The sequence below is a fragment of the Vitis riparia genome, chromosome 6, assembly GCF_004353265.1.
Source record: "Vitis riparia cultivar Riparia Gloire de Montpellier isolate 1030 chromosome 6, EGFV_Vit.rip_1.0, whole genome shotgun sequence".
NCBI classification, from domain to species: Eukaryota; Viridiplantae; Streptophyta; class Magnoliopsida; order Vitales; family Vitaceae; genus Vitis; species Vitis riparia.
In genome coordinates, this window is record NC_048436.1 from 1,937,774 (window position 1) to 1,961,236 (window position 23,463).

General features: G+C 35.6%; 2 protein-coding genes across 2 annotated transcripts; both read left to right on the forward strand.

Moving 5' to 3' along the window:
• The first annotated feature begins 5,288 nt into the window (after nt 1-5,288).
• On the forward strand, nt 5,289-23,463 carry LOC117916042 (protein SUPPRESSOR OF K(+) TRANSPORT GROWTH DEFECT 1). Its single transcript, XM_034831845.1, has 8 exons — nt 5,289-5,988; nt 9,282-9,387; nt 11,257-11,455; nt 21,843-21,911; nt 21,980-22,054; nt 22,189-22,287; nt 22,420-22,575; nt 23,074-23,463. The coding sequence occupies exons 1-8, from the start codon at nt 5,517-5,519 to the stop codon at nt 23,197-23,199; spliced, it is 1,302 nt and encodes a 433-aa protein (XP_034687736.1). The 5' UTR covers nt 5,289-5,516; the 3' UTR covers nt 23,200-23,463.
• LOC117916043 lies at nt 12,949-17,102 on the forward strand. The gene is made up of 2 exons (XM_034831846.1): nt 12,949-14,546; nt 14,770-17,102. Exons 1-2 carry the CDS (start codon nt 14,211-14,213, stop codon nt 15,016-15,018), a joined length of 585 nt encoding a protein of 194 aa, XP_034687737.1. The 5' UTR covers nt 12,949-14,210; the 3' UTR covers nt 15,019-17,102.

Below are 23,463 nucleotides of genomic sequence, written 5' to 3' on the forward strand. Positions count from 1 at the left end.
TAGTGCCCTTAAATATATCACTAACAACTACAATATCATTTGAAAGCTTTGGAGTAGGAACAATCTGAATCACCTTGGAAACATCAATAGCAAACAACCCAAATAGATTGAATGGCGAAACAATCTTTGGTTGAACTACATTGGTAATCTGACTGATACCCATCATCTTCATCTCATCATGGTACTTTTCATGGGAAACAACTTCATCAATCACCTCGACGAGCTCAATAACCACTCCATCATCATTAATCTCACGCAGGAAGCATAAAAACAATAAGTTGGCTCGATCTGAAGATGGGAAAGCAATCATCACAGTAACTGATGCATCAGGAATCCCTTCACCTAATTGTAATTGATTGAACAAATGCTAAAGCTCAATCTTCCTATTTGTACCAACTTCATTGCTAATCTCCTTTGAAAGAGGCTGAATCTCTAATCCTCTAACAAAATAATCAGTTAAACTCATTTTGTAAAGGCGGACAAGATAATCAAATGGGATGTGAGATGATAATCAAGTCCTCACCCCCTCTTTGCGCAAATACGCCATATCACAGTAATCAGTCTCGATAGAAGTGAATCCAAGCCCACTAGTATGAACTCACAAAGCCCATGCTAACGTCATCCTAACCTCATGCCAAGTAGAAAATGCATGTCTCTCATCATGTTAAGAACCATTATACTATTGTGTTGGTCGAATGACATAGCTACAAAGTTTCTATAGAAGTCCTCAATTTCAAGAGTCTATACCTTATCAAATGTAAACCTAGTTAGAAATAGATCATCATCACTATGATTGATCTATGAAGCACTGACTCAAAAGAGAGAATAATGTCTTTGGTGAATTGCATTGTGATAACCTGACCATCATGAATAAACTTCACCTTTGATGAAGGGAAGAATGAATTGCCCCGACCATATGAATCCAAGGTTGGCCCAATATGTTAAAGATAGTAGGAATCCTCTAAACCTGAAATAGAGTGAGGAATGTGGTCAAACCAATCAATAAATCAATCATCAGAGTGCACATAACTTCCCTCTTAGTGTTGTCATATGCTCTAACCGTCTAAGTAGAGGGGCCAAAGTCTGAAGGTGTGAATCCAAGGGCTATTGTAGTGGCTAGGGAGCAAGCACTCAAGGTTGAGCCATTGTCTAATAAAACAGATGAGACTCTATAGCTTGAACAACTAATTGAAATGTAAATAGGGCGTGTATGGTGTGAAACTCTTGAGTAGTAAATCATCCTCTAAGAACACAATACAAGTAGCTCTATTAGCCGTCATCATATGGATAAACCCCTTAAGAGTAATGGTAGTCTTAACCCCGATTTGACTCAAGGCTCGAATCAACACATCTCTGTGTGTATTGGAAAATGCTAATATGCTTCAAATGGATATATGGGCCTAAGTACTCTTTAACTATCTCAAAACCTCGTTATACTCATTCTTAACCTCTTCACGAGAGGTCTTACCCTCAAAAACTTGCAAGTCATTCTAGGGTGTTTTTGCCAAAACCACCATAATTCATTTTCTTGAAAATAGTTATCCCATTTGCTATATATGTTAAAAGTACCAAACTATCCTATGTGTGTACTCATTAACTATATTATAACCTATTTGTATATGCATGGTTTATCAATAAAATCTACCATATTACCATGTCAAAAAGAATACATCAAACCTCATCTAGCTTCTTCAACACTTAGCTATAGAAATACTAGTATATCACACTAAATTATGCAATTATCAAATAGGAGTCTAAGAAGAAGGAGAATTAGGAATGCATCAATGGAAATTCAAGTAGTCTTCTATCTAGGATGTCAAAAGAAATCTATTCAAAAAGTAGGATTGGTACATTTATGGAAAAACCAATCAATCTGATTCAAGAAATATAGAAGAACATAATAGGGCACTACAAAATAGACTAGAATTAGTTAGCAATAACACGTTTAGGAAATGAGCCAAAAGTAATATATTCACTAGTTGTGGAATATAATAAGATTTGAATGAATAAACTAGAATTAGTTAGTCACAACATTCCAGAAGGTCATCATCATCCATAATTTGATATTCAAATAAAATCAAATGTAGAAGTCATCAATTATTCCATTAAGAGGCCTACTTATAAAAGACGACAAACATAAGACAAAGGAACAGAATCAGAGTTTCCAACTATAAAAGCATATTTTTTTTTCTTTAAATATGTAAGTGTTAACCACCTTGATATATATTTATTATTTTTAGCCTAAAAAATTGATCTAAATTCAACAAAAACCAATATAAGGCACCATAATAACCCAAAGAAATATGAAAAAATACAAAAGAAAAAAAATAGTTTCAAATTATTAGTCTAGACTCCTACCATGCCAAGGGTTCTACCCATTAGAATGCCCAACCTTTTTATCCTAGAAAATGATCACATAAATGTTGATTTCTAAACACCATGCTCTAATGCCTGTAAGCCCTGTTTTTGATTTTGCAAACAAAAAAACTTAACCCTAGCTATTACAATAACCTCAATTCTAATTTAGCACGAATACATACTCTAAAAACTAGGGCTCGCCATCAAAGATCCAAAATCAAGAAGATGTCGGAAGACAACAATTAAGAATACAAAAACATTAATTTCTTAAAAGTAAACAAGAAAGAGGATTCTAATAGAGTGTAGTCATTCATGACATTCAAATTTAAATCTAATTACCTTACTTTCTGAAACTAGAAACACAACTAATAAAATAGATCCAAAATTCAATGGTTAACCTAAAGGCTAAGAGTCCAACAAGGTTGTCGAGTCAATTCTCTCCAAAGTGGTTTTCTCAACAACCAATCCCAAATTGTTGCACCTTGTATAAAAATCAAAGGAGTCAGATCTCTACAAAACAAATCAAAATGATCTGGGTAAAATTGTAAAATGAACCAACATATAGAAGCTAAAAAGGACTATAATAAGGACTCTTTCTTTAAAGATTAAAAATTTGAGGAAAAAGGTTTGGGGAAAAAGACTCAATTCCTAGTGTTATCCTCATTAGTCTTTGACATCAATAAATTGACTTAGTTCCTAGGGCTCTTCTTTCTCACTAATTTCTGACCTAGATGAGTCAACTCAATTCCTATAACTCTTCCTCAAGGACATGCAATTGTAATCTAAGTATGGCAATGAGTTTGGTGAGCAAATTGGTTGTTGATCTAGGCCTTGTTAGTGATGGCAACAATCTAGTCAGAGAAACAATTATTTTTTATGCCTTTGAAAAAATAACAATCATTAGACATATAGAAGGGTTTTATGGCCTTGAGAGTTGGATTGTTAGAGATGATGGCTCAAAAGAGTGAATGAAAGAGAGATGCTAAAAAATTAGTGAGAATAATGATGATTAAAGAAATGTCTCAATGAATGTAGAGAAGCAATATCTATGAGTGGGAGAGGCAATGCTTATATAATGGCTTTATGGTCACAAGCAAACCCATGTGCATGTGTCTATTAGGCCATATATGGTAACAACTCATTTCTTTCCCCATCTATAAGAGCTTTTTTCAACAGCAACCCATTCATTCCTCCAATTATAACAACTTCTATAACAGTGACCTATTAATCCTACAACTATAATGTTGGCGAGAATCTTTCAATAGTTGTGACTCAAATAAGTATGATGCTATATATATTTTTGTTGGCCTTGGTTGTGGATTTTATTGACCCTAACTAAAACTACGTCATTATATATAAATTTTCTTGTAGTGATTCATTAGAATTTTTTGAAGATGAATAATGTTGGAACAATTTCCATGTTAATGATTTCATTACACTCTACTTATGTGCTAAAAACTTTTTCCTTTTTATTCTCCCATGTTTTTTTTTTCAATGTATCTAACAAATACTACTCATTTTATTCAAAAATTTTATGTACATGTTCAACACAAGTTAGAATCTTCTATTGACTTTCTTATTATAAGTTTCAAATACATCTTTTCCCAATTGAATATAAATTAGGGTTGCTTATGTATATCTCATATGGTTGATATTTTTTGAAAATTTCAATTATTGTTAAATGCTCATTAGTATTAATTCACTGACCACTATTACTTAATGTTAATAATCGAATATCATTTTCATTATTTTTATCTCCAATAATTCTGCTATAGGGACTTGGGAGGATTTTTTTTTTTTCCTTTTTTTACTATCCTTTTGGAGAACTCACCAAAATAACTCACCCTTTAGCCTCTTTATCATTTCTAGTACATCCAATTTGATAATTTTCCCTCAATAAAAAGGAAAGGAAAGCTGCAAATCATTAAAAAGAGAAGAGGGGCTTGATTGGTTCTACAGAACCGGGTGGTCCAAACAGCTCATTAATTCGCTAGCTTGAGTAATCGGATTTTGAACAATTCAATATTAAAAAGGTTCAAAACAGCTAACGAACGGAGAAAAGGACCCACATCGTCACTTTTCAAAACATTAAAAGCCGTTAATAGCATGATAAAAAATAAAATTTGGAAAATACATCTTAATGTAATATATATATATAATTTACCTAAAACTTATTAAAATAGCGTAATATACACAAGCTATGATCAATTATTGGATTGATCTCTTGTTTGAATAACGCCAAAAGTTGCATTTACATCTTCCATTTCTTAATAATAATTATGGATTTGTTAAAATTTAACTAAAAATGGATATAAATTTTTATATAGTACCATTTTCAAATAGTACTTACAAAAATTAAATTTATTTATAAGTGAATAATAAAACAAAATAAATTGTCCATTTTTTTTTTCATAGATTAGGAATGAGAATAACAAAACACCAAAATGAATGTTAATTACAAATATTCCCAATTATAAGGGGACCTTTTACTCAAGAAAATTTAAATTTTAAAATTTACATGTAATAAAAATGACAACTTAATGATATTTGTAAAGAAGAAATTTATTCATACAATAACATCTCACAAACCAAGCTTTTTTTTTCTTTTTTAAAAAAAAGCCAATTACCTTTTTGATACATATCTATAAGTATATTTGTGTATTATTATTTTTTTTATAATAATAGAAAATATGATTTTTTTTTTTTAAGTAAAAAATATAGTAATAAATTCTATATAAAAATAGATTTTTTTGTGAAAAATTTATAAATTTATTTTATATCTTTAAAAATCACTTTTAAATATTTTAAAATTTGATATGGTAAATTTTTTTAATTTTTTTTAAATAAAGGGAAAAAAATTATTTGAAAGCCATTTTCACTAATAATTTTTTGCAAATGGACTTAAAAATAAGGTCGTCCAATGAGAAACAAAAACAACGTAGTCCTCACGCGTTCTTTGACGATCCACCAAGACATTCAGTTTCCTTATTTCTGACCTTTCTTCATCCTTTCCCCGAACCCTAGCTCCAAATTCCCCCAATTCTCTCTTTCATCTCCATTTCCCTCGAAATAATGAATTTCCCACATCTTTGAGGTGGGATTCTCCGTGTTTCCTTTCCCCGATTTGATTTTCGATTCCCGATTCTTGGAACCCAAACATGTATAGTAATTTCAAGGAACAGGCGATAGAGTACGTGAAACAGGCCGTTCAAGAAGACAATGCTGGGAATTACAGTAAGGCGTTTCCTCTGTACATGAACGCTTTGGAGTACTTCAAAACCCACCTCAAGTACGAGAAAAACCCTAAGATCAAGGAAGCGATTACGCAGAAATTTACCGAGTATTTGCGCCGAGCGGAGGAGATTCGCGCCGTGCTCGATGACGGTGGCGCAGGGCCAGCGTCTAACGGGGACGCGGCTGTAGCCACCAGACCGAAGACGAAGCCCAAGGATGGGGAGGGCGGGGATGGGGAGGATCCGGAGCAGGCTAAGCTGCGATCGGGGCTCAATTCGGCGATCATCCGGGAGAAGCCTAATGTGAAGTGGAGCGATGTGGCTGGGCTGGAGAGTGCGAAACAGTCTTTGCAGGAGGCAGTGATTTTGCCGGTGAAGTTTCCGCAGTTTTTTACTGGTAATTTGTTGATTATTTGGGACTTTGATTTGATGTTTTTTAATATTGATTTTGTGGTGGAATTGTGGTTAGATTGGTGAGAAAGTGTAGGAAAGAGAAGAAAATGAATTTTGAATTTATTTGTTTGAGCATAATAGAACTGTTTTGCTTTATTGAATTAAAAAAAAATGGTAGGAGTTGAGTCTTGAAATGTTCGATTGTTAATTAGATCTCTTGTTCTTTTGTTGAATTGTTTGTGTTTTTAAGTTTCTTGTTAATGAAGTTAATCCTATAAAGAACCTAAAAACACGAATATATATACACAATCTGAACAGGGGTCGGAGTTACAGATTGTCTGTTCTTTTCTTTGCTCCATTTGGTTAGCAAATAGAAGTACTTAATTTCCTGTGGGAATGAAAAGGTAATCTGTTGGGTTTCAAGGCGCTAAATTCAGAGGAAAAAGTACAATAATGCTCTTAATTAAAGCAGAAACATCTTTTTCTCAAGTATTACTACCATCGGCATCACCAATGCTCAGAATCCATGCAAAGGGAATGGGGTCCATCCCAGGGAAGTATGGGTGGGGTTTATAGGGCCCTGTTGCATTTGTGGGACAAGGAGCTGCTCAGAAAATTAGGGGATAGTTGTAGTGGTTTTGTTGTTGTGAGCAATGTTTGAAAAGGTTAAAGGTAGTCTTGAGGTTTTTTTCTCAAATGAGGTGAGGCGTAAGCCTTGAGGTGAAACGAAGTGTAAGCCTCGATGTGGAACGAAGTGTAAGCCCGAATTAAATAAATATCAAAAAATTAGAATAATACTCATAAAATCCCAAGAAAATTGAAAAGTAAGAAAAAAAAAAAGCATAAACTTCATAATGATAAAAATAATTATTTGTCATTGTTAATATTTTTTAATTTAGTTCCTTTTTTGTCTCTTCTAACATTTGATCCTCTCATAGTTTCATTAAATAATTTACAACATTACTATCACTAATAACTATCAATAATAAAACCCTTCAAGGGATATAATCATATCTAATTGTTATATTATCCTCCATATCAATGTTATTATCCACTCAGTCTTCTTCTTCATTATTTTGTTAATAGTTTCTAATCAAGTTCTTTTTTTCTCTCTTCTAACATTTGACCTTCTCTCATAGCTTCATCAAATAATTTTCAACATTATTATCACTATCACTAGTAGGATCTTCCAAGTGATATAATCATATCTAATTGCTATATTATCCTACCTATCAGTATTAATATCCATCTAGACTTCTTCTTTGTTATTTTTTCTTACTTATATATATATATATATTTTATCAGCAACAATTTCTTTATTCTTTCTTCTCAAACTCTCTTTTTCCCTTCCATTTAAAAGGTTGATTGGAAGTCAACTAAGTTATTATTTTGTAAAAGGTTTAACCGAGTCGGTACCCAATACAAAACTCAATAAATCTACACATCAAAAGCCTACAAAATCATAGCTGATAATGTAACTCATTAGAACTTATTGGATATTGAGGCTTTAGCCTATTATAAAATATAAATCAAAAGCCCATAACGACCGAAAGCTCTTTGGATATTTGAGGCTTAGGCCTCAATAGCCTCGAAGCTATGGCCCTTGAGGCTTAAGCCTCAATTATCTTAGCTGAGGCTATAGCTTCAAGGCTAATTCCTAGAGCCTTGCCTTGAGGCGAGCCTTAGGGCGTATGCCTCAATAGCCTTTTAAAACACTGATACTCCGTATGTACTTTGATGCACTGTTTTGAAGTGCTTTTAATATAACTGTTTATTTTACCTATCACAAAAAAATAAAAGCATCATCTGTGCACTGCAAACCCCTTATCAAGAAGAATCCAAATATACTACAATTTTAAACTCTTTCTTTTTTTTATAGGTAAATAAGAGATTGTATTAGAAATGCTTAAAAGCAGCGAAAAAAGTACACACGAAGTATACAAGCAACGCCCAAGAAGTTAGACTAAAAGAAAGACGAAAACCTTCTCCTAACTAGACAAAAGCCACTCTATATAAACACAAAGTATACTGCAATTTTAAACACTAACAGAGACATTATGTAGCCACCACAACTTCTCTGTTATCTCCTTGTCAGCCTTTTCTCTGAACTATGAGTTCCACCATTGATTCACACCTCTTCACCTGTACTACCCTATTGCATTTTCACCAGCACAGCCACTTCAATTACCTCTGCTGCCATTTGTGATCAGTTGACCAACTCTGTTGCCATCCTAACAAGTAACACACTCCAAAGCCATCCTAACAAATAACACCAAATTTCCTGCAATTTTGAGATCTATTGGAAAACATTTTAAGTCTTCGGCTATTTGTTAGTTATAGTTCCCGCCAAATCCTTCATACCGTAACTTGTATTAGGCAATGCTTCAGGAACCTATACCCATGTCATTATTGATTTTGTATTGATGTCTTCTTCTTAGATATTGGATCTGTGTTAGTTTCCTGGTTACATTGGCTTACTGGTTGTTTCACTTCCCTATGTGGAAAATGTTAGATGTTGAAGTCTTTGAATATCTTCTATTATTGTCCTCCACAGAAAGAAAGGAAAGAAAAGTTTTCAGTATGGAAATTTTAAATTAAAATTGATCAACTATATGATTTTTGAATTTGATGTGCACACAACCTGCAGATTGTTGTTTCAAATTTGGTTTTTTGTCATTCAAAGTTTTGGTTGTTGAGAAGATGTAAAGAAAAGGGAAGTTAAAATTTTGTGTTGTTATATCAGTTTCTTTCTAAATTTGTGTCGAGGCTTTTACTTCTCCATACCAATGGAAGTTGTATTGGATTGTTGTATTAATTCATAATGATTGGATAGACGCTTGAAGTGAATTATTTGGGTAATTCTAGAGATCATGTTAGGGGATGCCAAATTAGCTTTTTTGAAGCCTGGGAAGTACCCATTGCTATAAAGGTGGAGGCCCTTGCTTTTAGCTGGATGAGGATTCTTTTTCTATTATTATATGGGTGTCTCCTAAAATCTACCAGGAGCATCTTACTTAGGCAATGTTTTAATACATTACTCTTGTTTGCTTCTTAAAAGAATTGGAAGCTTGATTGTTTTTCCAAAAATAAGGGGTTTCTAATGTGCTATATTTTGCTTATTGATGCTAAAAGGAAACTTGATAACTTGTATACTTCTGTTTCATGTAAGTATGAATCCCAAAAAAAAGAAAAAAGAAAGAAAGAAAAAAAAGAAATGATTTTAATGTTGAGAAGTCGTGGATGCTGGATTTTAGTTTTGATTCTATCTGTTCTCATGCTCCTCCCACTCCCCTTCAGGAAAGAGACGACCATGGAGGGCTTTTCTGTTATATGGTCCACCAGGAACAGGAAAATCATACCTAGCCAAGGCTGTTGCAACCGAAGCAGATTCTACATTTTTCAGGTAATTTATGCATCCTCAGTCATTTGACCAGTTACTTCTGTTGTAGAAAATATCCTCTTTACTTTTTATATATCTAGATTGACATCTAGCTGCTTACATTTTATTTATATTTGCAGTTTGAACTCTATCAATAGTAATATTTCATGTTGTTTTATGTAATTAAAGAATCACGATAAAACTTCATTAATAGCTTATAATAAGGTAGACCTAGTCATCCATGAATTGACTATATTACAATTTGTTTACCTTTTTCTGTGTTGTATTTTTGCATGCCTGGAATTTCATGTCCCAAAGTTGTCCAAAGGGTTGATTGCCTGATTAACCTCCTTGCATGTGAGCTTGTAACAGATGCAGTCATCCCTCTCTTTGATGTTGGCCTGGAAATCAGTAATAGTCATATCCCTGACAGAATGTTGATTTTTCCCTTTAATTGATGATTGCAGGCATTTCCTTCACTCTTGTGATATTATATATTGTATGCAGTTAACTGAAGATCGTGTCATGGGGCAGTTGCCCCTGGCAGTTTTAACTGAACCAGTTCAATGAAGCTACTTTTGACTCTCTAAAAGTCAATCTGAACTGCATCTTAGATGTGAAGATAAGCTTTTAGTGATATGAGTTGATTATGGTTTGAGGTGTAGTGCAATGATCAATAATCACTGTTCTGGAAGGTTGCTCCTTTATTTTTTTTTTGGTAGTGTATCAAAGAAATCAAGCAACCTTTTTACGGCTCCAGGCCCTCCATCTTGTGTTTTGTTCTTTGGACTTTCTTTGTGGGTCTTGCATCACTGAGATTTACAGGTGGTTCCCTTTCTATTTTTTCTAGGTTCATTATCTTGTTATTCATAAAAGGCATTTTGTGACAAAATATTATAAAAGCTTCATCATTGTTCTATTTAAAATGAAAATTTTACAAATTTAAAATAGGCTGGTAGAAGATAATATCACCTTAAGTAGGAATTTTTTTTTTTTTTTTGTGCGTGAGAAGCCTCGTGGGGTAAAGTCTTAACGTTGGATCAGCTAAAGAGGAGGGGGTGGTTCCTAGCTAACATATGCTTCCTTTGTCTTGTTGAAGAAGAGTCTATTAATCACATTTTAATCCATTGCACAAAGACTAGGGTTTTGTGGGAGTTATTATTTGTTCTTTTTGGTGTGACATGGGTTCTTCCATTCTTGGTTAGAGAGACTCTCCTTGGTTGGTTCCTTCATGGGCAAGAAGCGTAAAAAGGCTTAGATGTTGGCTCCTTTATGCCTTTTTTGGACGGTGTGGAAGGAAAGAAATAGGATAGCCTTCGACAATGAGGAGCTTTCGATTCATAGGATGAAGAATTCTTTTGTTTGTAATTTTTGGTCTTGGACTAAGTTGTATATGGATGGATCTTTACCTTTAATCAACTTTTTTGATTGGGTTCTAGGTGAGGGTGGGTGAGGTTTTTTGTATCCCCTCTTCTTTTTTGTTTCTGCCATTTGGCACCTACTGTATATTTCATGTATCCTTTGGGTTGGCCTTTGGCCTTTTTTCTCCATTTATGAAATTTACTTGTGCTTTTACCAATAAAAAATAAAAAGAAGATAACATTACCATCATTGGATATACATGACAAGATAATATTGATGTCTATGCCTGCTCTATTTATTTAAAATGCTTTAACTGTGTGCTGTCATATACCAACTTTCACATAATTATATCTATAATGCTTCAACATAATTAGTGTTACATATGTTTTATTTGTTTCTGTACCTGTGTTTCTATTTGTCTGTCTGTGCAAAAGTCTGTTTCTGTTTCTGGTTATCGTATTTTTCTCCTCCTTTTATGTTCATGAGCTTAGGCCAATAAGTTGGCAAGTGCCAACCGCTGTTCTTTTGCAGTGTCTCTTCTTCAGACCTGGTTTCAAAGTGGATGGGTGAAAGTGAAAAGTTAGTTTCAAATCTTTTTCAAATGGCTCGGGAGAGTGCTCCTTCCATCATCTTCATTGATGAAATAGACTCCTTATGTGGCCAGCGAGGAGAGTCAAATGAGAGTGAAGCTTCTCGACGTATCAAAACAGAACTACTTGTGCAGATGCAGGTATTTGTTGTGTGGTGTGGACTGGTGGAGTCTTAAACTTTTTTATTATATATTATTTATTATTTTATTATATTTATTTTATCTTTATTTTTTGCCTGCATTTGAGAACTGCACTAACCTCACAAATCAACGTTTTCTATTTACTATACCTTCTTATATCTACCAAAGTTTTCTACTTACACATCAAATTGAGCACATGCATGAAGGGATTTATCACAATAGTTTGAGTTTATTGAAGGTAAAACAAGTCTAATCAGTCTTCAAGAAAGTTAGTCATTTTAAAGACGAGGCAAAACTAATGAGATTTTTTTCTTTTCCTTTTTCTTTTCTGAATGGGGAATGCATGCTATATTTCGGAAATCTCATTAAAAATTTTAGACAAAGTGAATTCATGAGAATTGCATTTTCTTCATTTATGCAATATTTATGGTGCCTTCCCTATAAAATTGGCATTTCTCGTTAGTTACTTAAATTGGTTAGGATAAGAGTGCGGGAGATTGAAGTAACAACTTTCATACAATGTGACAGTTTCCAAAGTCATGAATTATAGCAAGAAAAATATCCTTTCTAGAGGAAGCGAAGACCATATTTAAGATAGAACCTAAGGGATTTTTTCTTTTAAAAAAAAAAAAAAAATTCTTTTCTCCAAGTACAGTTTTCAAAACTGTTTCTGAGATAGTGTATAGAACAGTTGTTACTTGTTAGAGTTTTTGCTCTTGAAACACAACTAGTAAGGTAAGTTGAAAGGTCTTAAAAAGAAATATAGTGCTATTGATGTAGGACAACCCTAGGATGGTTGCCTACACTCAAGGGTAGATGGGCTAGGATTTTATTTTTAGGGTGTAAGGAGAGGAACAAAGAATAAATTTTATGATAGAGAAAATTATAAGATAAGAAATAGAGAGAAAGAAGAAACAATGAAGAAAATATGGAAAACCTTAGAGTCTCACTAAGGCCTTCTAGGAGTCTCACCTAGAAGAAAATCAATGGAGTCTCACCATTGAGGGTTACAACCTTGCAATGAAAGAAAGTATAATATTATTCATCAAATTCATCCCTTTAATTTACATTGATTAGCCTATTTATAGGCTTCTCTAAGAAATCCAAAGTCTACTAGGAATCTAATAACCCACCATGACTCAAATTCTAATTATATTATAATTCAACTAGCTAATCCTAATTGGACTCCCAACAAATACCAATCCCAATTCAATCCTAATTAATATTAATCCTACTTAAAGTTTACTTAGGTCTTCACTTTCTTCCTTGAATAAACTTTAAAAGGCTTTCCCCCATCAGCTATCCAGCTTTGTGTGGTTGTACAAATTGAAAACAGTTACAAATAAAGAAATAAAGGACCTAGGAAGTATTCTTGAAATGAATTTTCTAATTCTTTAGAAAAGAAAACGATTTTCTAATTTAAAAAACATGTTCAGCAAATCTTTGATTGAAAATAGTTTGTTGGGATTTTGTTTTGAAAACCGATTATTTTTTAGAACAAGTTTGTATTGTTTTAAGGTGTTTTTTTATAGAATATTTTGAGAAAAAATTGAAAATATGTAGAATACTTAAGAACTTTTGGATTGTATATAAGTGCACATTAAAAAGAGGAGGCCTTGTTCCAGTCGGGAGATGGGCGAGAGCTGTGGTGTGCGAATGTCATGCTAGTTCTGTTAATTGGACTGAGGTCGGCCGAGCTTTGGTGAAAAGATTAGGGCATAAAGGTGTGGTGACTATCGTCCCCTTCTCCGATGGAAAAGGATTATTTTTTGTGGAAACCATAGAGGAAGCTTTATCACTCCATGATTTAAGGTTTATCAAGATCAAGGGTGGGTTTACAGTCTTGTTAAGAAAATGGTCGCCAAAGGAAAATTCAATAATAAAGGGGAAATTCAGAGAAGGTTGGATAAAATTATGGGGTTTGCCATTTCATTTACGGTATGAGGTACATCTGAAGAAAATTATGGAGCAGTGGGGGATGGTGACAGAGATCGATTGGAGAACGATGAAACTGTTTAATCTTAGCAAGGCAAGGGTGAGAGTTGTAATGAAGGAACGATCAATTCTCCCAGCTTTAATCGAGGTATTAGATGGGGGATGGGAGTTCACAGTTTCAGTTGCAATGACTGGAGAGGAAGACGTTAGGTGAGGAAGAGAAATGGGTGAGTCAACTCGGCAGAAGCTTGGACCTCACTCGTGGACAGGTGGCAGAAAGAGGGCTGAGGAGGCTAAATCAACGGCTGTAGGTAGGGCTTCTGATGGGGCAGTTGGCAGAATGAAGGAGGGAAAAGTTTGTCAAAAGGTTGAATTTGCTCTTGTGGGGACACGTGACAAGAGAAGACCGACAGTGGGGAACAATTGGTCCCAACCATCCCAATCTTTCAGTTTGAATTCAAATATTCTGAGAACAGGGTATGTCGGGCCAAGGCAGGATGGAGATGTTTGGGCTGGAAGGGACAAAGCCCAATCAACTGTTAAGGATAGGCTTTGGGCCTCCAAACAAGGGAGAAGAGCCCAATCTTCTCTTAAGCCCAGTCCACGTTTGAAACTAACTTGGGCTGGAAGAGGGGAGTTTCTTTAATTGGCCCGCTTTCGTTGTTGGGCCAAGAATGGGGAGGCAAACAACCCATCTCTGCGAAGGGCTCTTTACGTAGAGATGACCCCTTTGCAAAGGGAAAGGGGAAGGTAGGCTATGAGGCTTCTGAAGCTCAATTGAGGGGTTCCGTGTTGAAGTGTGGTTCAAAGAAGCTGTGGAATGCCCTGTTCCCTCCAAGTTCTGGTTGCTAACAAGGGAGTCGAAGTCGAAGCGAGCCTCTTAACGCTTGAGAGACCGTCGTTAGCTAGCAATGATCTTCCAAAGGAAGATTCTTTCGAAGTGGGAACACAGTTGGAACGGAGCTTCAATGCGAGTCCAAGTCATTTGTCAGGGAGTCGAAAAAGGTGTTTCGGGGATTGGGAAGGAACGTCGCCGCCGAGTGGAGACGCGGATCGAAGGTCTATTCTTAAGGCTCCTTTTCTTTCAAAAGGGAAGGAGAAATTGCGCAACTTCTCTAAAGGTGAAGATAGAGCAGGTTTTAAGGGTTTTGCGGGTTTTCCTCATCGTGGCTCATCAGTCGCGGTTTTTCCTTCTTATCCAGTAACCAGAGAAAGGGTTCAACTCTGTGGGGTCTTGTGGAATGATGGTAGTGGAAAACCTCGAGGTATCTTCTTATCAACATTCTCAGTCATCTCTGTCTCTTCTTCCCCCTTCCTCTGGCTTGGCTCTTCCACACCTGAGTCCTTCTATTCCTGTTCTTCCCAATTCAGCCATTCAGTTTCCTCATCGTGGCTCATCAGTCGCGGTTTTTCCTTCTTATCCAGTAACCAGAGAAAAAGGGTTCAACTTTGTGGGGTCTTGTGGAATGATGGTAGTGGAAAACCTCGAGGTATCTTCTTATCAACATTCTCAGTCATCTCTGTCTCTTCTTCCCCCTCCCTCTGGCTTGGCTCTTCCACACCTGAGTCCTTCTGTTCCCGTTCTTCCCAATTCAGCCATTCAGTCTCAGTTTCCTACGAAACCTTAAGTTATATATGAAATTTTTTCCAAAAAAGATGACGATGGGGCTTTTTGTCTTGGGTCTGTTGGCAATCCTAACTGAGATGTTGTGGTGTCCCAGTTAGCTAGTCTAAACCATTTGTCCGAGAGTTTTAAATCCTTTAAGTCCAATCCCAACTCGCCTCTTGGGGCCCCCAACTTGGTTATAGTTTGCCAGGGTGATGTGGAACCCCCCCCCCGATGGGTGGGTTCCAAATTGAAGGCCTTTCCCCAGCAAAATGACCAAAGTCTGTGAGGTCTTAAGTTCTCTGGACATTAAGGTGTATTCAAGGCAGAAGAACAGATTTTACACAGATAGTTGAGATCTGTTGGCGTTGGTTTGGAGGTTTAGGGTCAGTGAGGTGTATTTATGAAAATCATCAGTTGGAATACTAGGGGTTTGAGTTCTAGGAAAAAACGAAGGGTGGTTACGGATTTTTTTAGGCTCGAGAATCCGGATGTAGTGATATTTCATGAAACAAAAAGAGAGGTGTGCGACATAAGGTTTGTAGGTAGTGTCTGGTCGGTTAGGAATAAGGAATGGGATGCTCTTCCGGCGTGCGGGGCTTCGGGAGGGATTTTGATCATTTGGGACTCAAAGAAATTGAGCAGTGAGGAGGTGGTAATTGGATCTTTTTCTGTTTTAATCAAGTTTTTGTTGGATGGATGTGGACCCTTATGGTTGTCCGCAGTTTATGGCCCAAACAATCCCTTAATTAGGAAGGATTTTTGGATGGAGCTGTTTGACATTTTTGGCCTTTCTTTTCCATTATGGTGTGTGGGCAGTGATTTTAATGTTATAAGGAGAAGTTTAGAAAAATTAGGTGGCTCTAGTTTCACTTCTAGCATGAGGGATTTTGATGGTTTTATAAGAGATTGTTAATTACTTGATCCCCTCATACGGAATGCCCCTTTCACTTGGTCAAACATGCAAGAGTCACCGATGTGCAAGAGATTGGATCGGTTTCTTTATTCAAATGAATGGGAGCTTTTCTTCCCTCAAAGCCTTCAAGAAGTTCTTCCTAGATGGACATCCGATCATTGGCTGATTGTTTTGGATACCAATCCTTTCAAATGGGGCCCAACACCTTTTAGGTTTGAGAATATGTGGTTGCAACATCCAAGTTTCAAAGAGTGCTTTAGTAGTTGGTGGAGAGAATTTGAAGGCAATGGTTGGGAAAGTCACAGGTTCATGAGGAAGTTACAATTTGTTAAGGCAAAATTGAAAGATTGGAATAAGAATACTTTTGGAATGCTAAAGGAAAGGAAAAAAAGCATCTTGGATGAAATATCTAACATTGATGCCATTGAGCAAGAAGGGGTTCTCTCTTCTGATCTTTCTGCTCAAAGAGTTTTAAGAAAAGGGGAGCTAGAGGAATTAATATTGAGGGAAGAAATTAATTGGATACAAAAAGCTAAGGTGAAATGGGTTAAAGACGGGGATTGCAATTCAAAGTTTTTTCATAAAGTGGCTAATGGCAGACGAAACAGGAATTTCATCAAGTTTTTGGAGAATGAAAGAGGTTTGGTGTTGGATAATTCCGAGAGCATCACAGAGGAGATCTTACTATATTTTAAAAAGCTCTACTCGAGTCTTCCCCGAGAGTCTTGGAGAGTCGAAGGCATAGATTGGTCCCTAATCTTAGAAGAGAGTACGTCTAGGCTGGATTCCCCTTTTTTCGAAGAAGAGATCTTTAATGTCGTTTTTTAGTTAGATAGGGATAAGGCATCAGGGCCTAATGGTTTTACCATAGTAGTGTTTTAGGATTGTTGGGAGGTGATCAAGGAAGACTTAGTGAGGGTGTTTGCAGATTTTCACAGTAACGGGATTATTAATCAAAGCACTAATGCCTCCTTCATAGTTCTTTTGCCCAAAAAAAGTCAGACAAAGAAGATTTCAAATTTTAGACCTATTAGCTTGATCACTTGCCTATATAAGGTAATAGCCAAAGTTCTATCAGGGCGATTAAGAGGAGTACTACACGAAACTATCCACTCTACTCAAGGTGCTTTTGTTCAAGGGAGACAAATTTTTGATGCGGTTCTTATAGCCAATGAGATAGTGGATGAGAAAAGGCTATCAAGGGAGGAAGGAGTTGTCTTCAAAATTGACTTTGAAAAGGCTTATGACCATGTGAATTGGGATTTTTTGGATCACGTGTTGGAGAAGAAGGGGTTTAGTCCTAAATGGAGGAATTGGATGAGAGGTTGTCTATCTTGGGTCTCTTAGGCTATTCTAGTGAATGGAAATGCTAAAGGGTGGGTCAAGGCATCTAGAGGATTAAGGCAAGGTGACCCTTTATCTCCTTTTCTGTTCACTATTGTCGTAGATGTGTTGAGCAGAATGATGTTGAGAGCTAAGGAAAGAAGTTTGTTGGAGGGTTTCAAGGTAGGTAGGAATAGAACTAAGGTGCCCCATCTGCAATTTGCAGATGACACCATCTTCTTTTCTAACTCTTGCGCGGAAGAACTGCAAACTCTTAAGAGTTTATTATTAGTGTTTAGGCAAATTTCTGGGCTTAAGGTCAATCTTGACAAGAGTAATCTTTTTGGCATCAACCTTGATCAAAATCATCTCTCCAGGCTAGCCTTGTTGCTTGATTGCAAGGCTTCTGATTGACCCATACTCTACCTGGGTCTTCCTTTGGGAGGGAACCCAATTGCTTGCGGATTTTGGGATCTAGTGATTGAGAGAATCTCAAGGAGATTAGACGGGTGGCAAAAGGCTTACTTATCTTTCGGAGGTAGGATAACTCTTATCCACTCTTGCCTTTCCCACATTCCTAGCTACTTTCTCTCTCTGTTTAAGATTCCCGCTTTAGTGGCTGCAAAAATTGAGAGATTGCAAAGGGATTTCCTTTGGTTAGGGGTTGGGGAAGGTAAAAGAAATCATCTTGTTAGTTGGGATGTAGTGTGTAAGCCTAGGGTAAAAGGGGGTTTGGGAAGATTTCTTTAAGGAATTTCGCTCTTTTAGGGAAGTAGTTGTGGAGGTATCCTAGGGAGAGTACAGCTCTGTGGCATCAGGTCATTCTAAGCATTTATGGGACACATACAAATAGTTGGAATGCCAACACTTTAGTCAGATGGTCACATATTTGTCCTTGGAAGGCTATTCCACAAGTCTTTCAGGATTTTTTCAAGTATACTCAGTTTGTGGTAGGAGATGGGGAAAGAATTCGTTTTTGGGAGGATTTGTGGTGGGGGGACCAGCCTTTGAAATCCCAATATCCAAGACTATTTAAAGTAGTCGCGGATAAAAATAGTCCTATTTCTTCAATTCTCGATTCTGCTTGCCCTTTCTCTTGGAACTTTAATTTCTGTCGTAATCTTTTCGATTCTGATATAGAAGATCTATAATGCCTCATGCGATTTCTTGATTGTATGCATTTATCCACCTCGGCTTTAGATGCGAGATCCTGGTCTTTATCTTCTTAAGGATTGTTTACAGTCAAGTCTTTCTTTATAGCCTTGTCCCAAGTGCCCGATTTATCTCCTTGTTTTCCTACTAAGTTTGTATGGAATTCTCAAATCTCTTTCAAAGTCAAGTCATTTGTCTAGTTAGTGGCACACAAGAAGGTAAACACTAATGACTTGCTACAATTGAGAATACTCTACAAAGCTCTTAGTCCTGACATTTGTAAGTTGTGCATGAAGCAAGGAGAATCAGCAGATCATCTTTTCCTACATTGTTCCTTGTCCATGGGGTTGTGCCACAGATTATTTCAGCTAGCCAAGATGAATTGGGTTCCTCCGAGAAGTATTTCAAACATGATGTCTATCAATTATAAAGGTTTTGGCACTTCCAAAAGAGGGATAGTTTTGTGGCAAAATGCGTGCATTGTTTTAATTTGGGTTGTGTGGCGGGAAAGAAATGTTAGGATATTTGAGGACAAAGTTAGGAATTCAGAGAATCCATAGGATTCCATTCACTTCCTAGCTTCTCTTTGGGCTTATTGTTCCGTGGTTTTTAAGGGCATTCCCCTTAACGTGTTACAAATAGATTGGCTAGCAATGTGTAGTTCCAATGGGATGGTCTAGCCAAGAGAGCTTGTTCGTAGTTTTCACAGTGTAGTTTCTTCTTTTATTGTGTTGTTAAGTTTTATCTTTGGTGGGAGGATTCCCCATCCTTCTTTTGTACTTCTTATTCTTTCAATATATATATTTGTTGTTTCCTATCAAAAAAAAAAAAAAAAAAGAGTTAAGAAAACAAATTTTCATGTTTGAGCAAACAAAATTTTGTTCTTGAAACAATTGAGGACTAGTTTTATGACTTATTCTTAAAACTGTTATTTTTTTTTTTATCAGAATTAAAAACTGTTATTTGATAACTGTTTTTGAAAATGCTGCCAAAAAGGCCCAAAGGTGCTTCCCACTTGTTAACCCTTGTGCTTACTACTGTTTCTAGGATATAAGGTCATGTGTGGTTGGTTGGATGTAGCCTTGAATAGGATAGGAGATAAAATAATGTATCCTATCCCATGTTTGGTTGGTGATCAGATATGGTAAATTTATGCATATCCTAAGTGCATATCCCATGAATAAATTTATTCTTCATATCAATTTTTTTTCCATTTTTTATTTTTTTATATCACTCATTTTGCAAAACAGAAAATTTTGATTAAAGAAATTAAGTTTATAGTTAAAAAAAGGAACTAAAAAATATCTATAAATATATTGTAAAATAATACTAATATATGTATTATTTAATTTATACATTTTTTTTATATATTGAATAACATAATGTAAAAATATTTTATCTATGCATTTTAAATATTTTAATCAGGAATATTGTTTATAAATAAATAAATATTCACTAAATTACAAATTGTAGAACAGTTTTAAAAAAAAATTAAATATAAGAGAAATTTCATACTTTTTTAACAAAAAATATTAAGACGCAATATGATTTTTATTTTAAACAAATGTAGAACATTAAAATGCAATGTGTTTTCCATTCCATTTTTTATAAACTAAATATACAAGTATTAGAGATATCTCATTGGATATAATATCTTAGGATATCTTTTCCATGGGATATAATATTCAAAAATATCATATCCTATTGGAAATGATTTTCTATAATATACATATCTTATCAAGTGGGATATGATATCTTAGGATTTACATATCCCATCTTATACGGCCAACCAATGTAGCTTGAACTTATTATTGTTTCTGAAATCCTTCCCTCTCTTAAACTCTCAAGTTTTTAATTGTTTCATGGATCCTTCTGTATCTGAAACTTTCACTACTAATTGGAATGCAAGATGCAGAAGAGCATAAATCCAGTTTACCTACTTTGTTGGCCTTTATACCCTGTTGCTTCAGGATTTTGTGTTGTGGAGGCGTATCTATGATAGGAATTGCCTTAACCCCACCCTTATGCAGCTTTCACGACTGTACTGTATAGGCTTTAAGTTGCCACAATGCTTCCAAAAGTTGGAATTTATAATTCTCATTCTGGATCAGCTTTTTATTGGAAGTTTGCCATGTCAATGTGTAGTTTATGACATATGCTGTAGCCTGTAGGGACTGTTTCATGATTAATGTCGTTTTATAGGCAATCAGTAGCAGTTTGACACAAAATTTCCTCCCCAGATATTATGAAGTTCATACAGAAATTTATATGCTTTTCTTGATAAATAGATGTTGATATCAAAATGATTTCATCTGCTTGTATTATCATATGTAATTTACCACTTCTTTCATGAGTTTGTGTTCCATTCTCTTGTCCACTTTGAATATCTGTTGCTGGAGCTGCGAACTTGGAACTGTTGGGTGCGAAACATGTATTTGGTGTGCCCCTGAGTTGTACATACGTTGTCATGAACCAAGCCTGAGTTATGCCATGGGTCTCATGCTTGAAGCTTAACCCCACTAGGATGCCCATGAGCCAAGTCTAAGCCTAGGTGGAAATAGTTTGGCTGGAAAAGTGTGAAAGGAGGAGAATGGAATACCGACCTAATCCAACCATCCCCAATCTGAACCTCCAGATCTAGTCTGAACTTCTAAATAGCCAAAAGATGTAAACAATTATTTATTTATTTTTTATTTTTTATTTTGTTTTATTTTTTTATAATAGAGGTGAGATACAAATTTGTCAAAAAAATGATTTCATTGGAACTTATGGAGTTGAAATAGAAAAGCTGTGACTTGAAAAACTTTGGTCGTAAGGTGAGGTTCTAAAGGCCACTACAAAATTAGTTTTACAACATTTGGTGAGTGGATTAAGAAAATCAAAGGAAATAAAAATGCTGAAAGTGAAGACAGAAAACTGTAATTACTTTAAGGCATATGATAATGTTTACAATGAACTGGATTGATATGCATGGCCCTGAATTCTTATATCTCTATGGTGTAGGTTATCAGTGCACTTAATGCATGTAAATTTTGTTTAATGAATTTTTTCTATTTATGAAAACTTAAAAACATTTAGTTCCCTAAGTTTGTAAGGAAAGATAATTGAGAGTTCTGCTGTATTTTATTAGACTTGGCAGTTTAATTAAATGGAATCACTTTGGAAACTCTGATTTTTGTAGAGGTACTTCTGTTAGAGACCTTGAGCATGATAATTTTGTTTCATATTTTATTTTAAAGAGTAAGTATTGAATGTTATCTTTAGTTTCTTTTTCATTCTTTCTTGAAGAATAAAAATAATAGTTGCTTATAAATAATATTCCGTGATACTTCATATTACACTATCATATTCTGGTTTGAGAAGGGAAAATTTTGAAACTTTTGATAGTTAGATTCTTCAGTTCTTTCCCTGTCCCAGTCTTAATGTTGAGCTGGTGGACCTTATCCTTTTTCCAGGGTGTAGGACACAATGATCAGAAGGTCCTTGTTCTTGCCGCCACAAATACTCCTTATGCCCTGGATCAGGTAAAGGGTTTGTGATTTCCAATAACAGTACAACTGTATCTCTCTGGCTAACAGATTAGTACTTTCAGGCCATTCGACGGAGATTTGACAAGCGTATATATATTCCTCTTCCAGATCTGAAGGCTCGACAGCACATGTTCAAAGTACTGGAACTTGTTCTTGATTTTTTCCTTACAAATAATTCAATAAATAAATAATAGGTGATGCAACTCTGCTTTACAGTGCCAGTGTCTCTTTTTAATGTCCAATTTTGTTGTGACTTGGTAAACTTGCAAAGGTGCATCTTGGAGATACTCCTCACAACTTGACTGAAAGTGATTTTGAAAGCTTAGCTCAGAAGACAGAAGGGTTTTCTGGTTCAGATATTGCTGTTTGTGTAAGTGCGAGTGCTATATCAGATGCTCAACTAAATTCTCCCTTTGAGCTTTCCTCAGTAGTATGGTTTAAGGTGGGACAGAATAGTAGAAAATAGCTTATCATCTTGCTGTTTTTGGTGTACCCTTTGCAGGTTAAAGATGTACTGTTTGAACCTGTTCGGAAAACCCAAGATGCAATGTTTTTCATTAATACTCCAAATGATATGTGGGTACCATGTGGACCAAAGCAACCAGGGGCAGTACAAATCTCCATGCAGGATCTTGCTGGAAAAGGACTTGCTTCAAAGGTATGGATAGATCCCCAAACACTAGTGCATGTGGAGAATATCGTATGTGCCTCCCTTGATTTTGATCTTTCTAGATGTTGCTGCTCGTTTGCTTTATCCATGTTACTTTTTTCTGGGGCAATTGGACACCTCATGAAAATGAAATAACGTTGTGTTTGATTCTATATTGGAAGTTTCATTCCTGCTTTATATACCTGATTGATGTGGAATGTAATTAAAATTTCTTTTCACCCCAATCTGCAAAGAAGCTTCCAAGATAAAGTTGTGAATTTTGAATCCCACAGAGCTTTCAAATTCCTAATTAAACACACTTTGTTGAACCACATGCAGCCCCTGATTCAGTTTTAAAACCTAGGTTATTTGGATATACAGATTGGAGTTCTTGACTGAGATGGTGATTGTAACATAATGATGAGAACTGTTTGTTTATATATATAATGTGATTAGTCCACCTGCAAGCTAATAAATATTTGTTGCTGATTTTTAACACCCATGCAGATCCTTCCACCCCCCATCACAAAGAATGATTTTGATAAGGTACTGGCAAGACAAAGGCCGACTGTGAGCAAATCTGACCTTGAGGTGCACGAGAGATTCACACAGGAGTTTGGAGAGGAAGGCTGATGGAGTCCACAAGAGAAGGAACCGCATAAACACACAGCTGGGTGTGAGTGCAGTTATTATAATTTGTATTGTGATTGTTACTGCTGGGTCCAGTGGAATTTATCCCTTCTATTTAGTTTCTTCCAGTGGGTAAGGTGACATCTGTATTGATACGAAAACACTGGTTTGTTACCTTGAAAACTGCTTGTTTTTTATTTGGGTAAAGAAGAGTTTTATCAGAATATTTTCTCAAATAATGATCTTGAATATGGTATGCTTATGTTA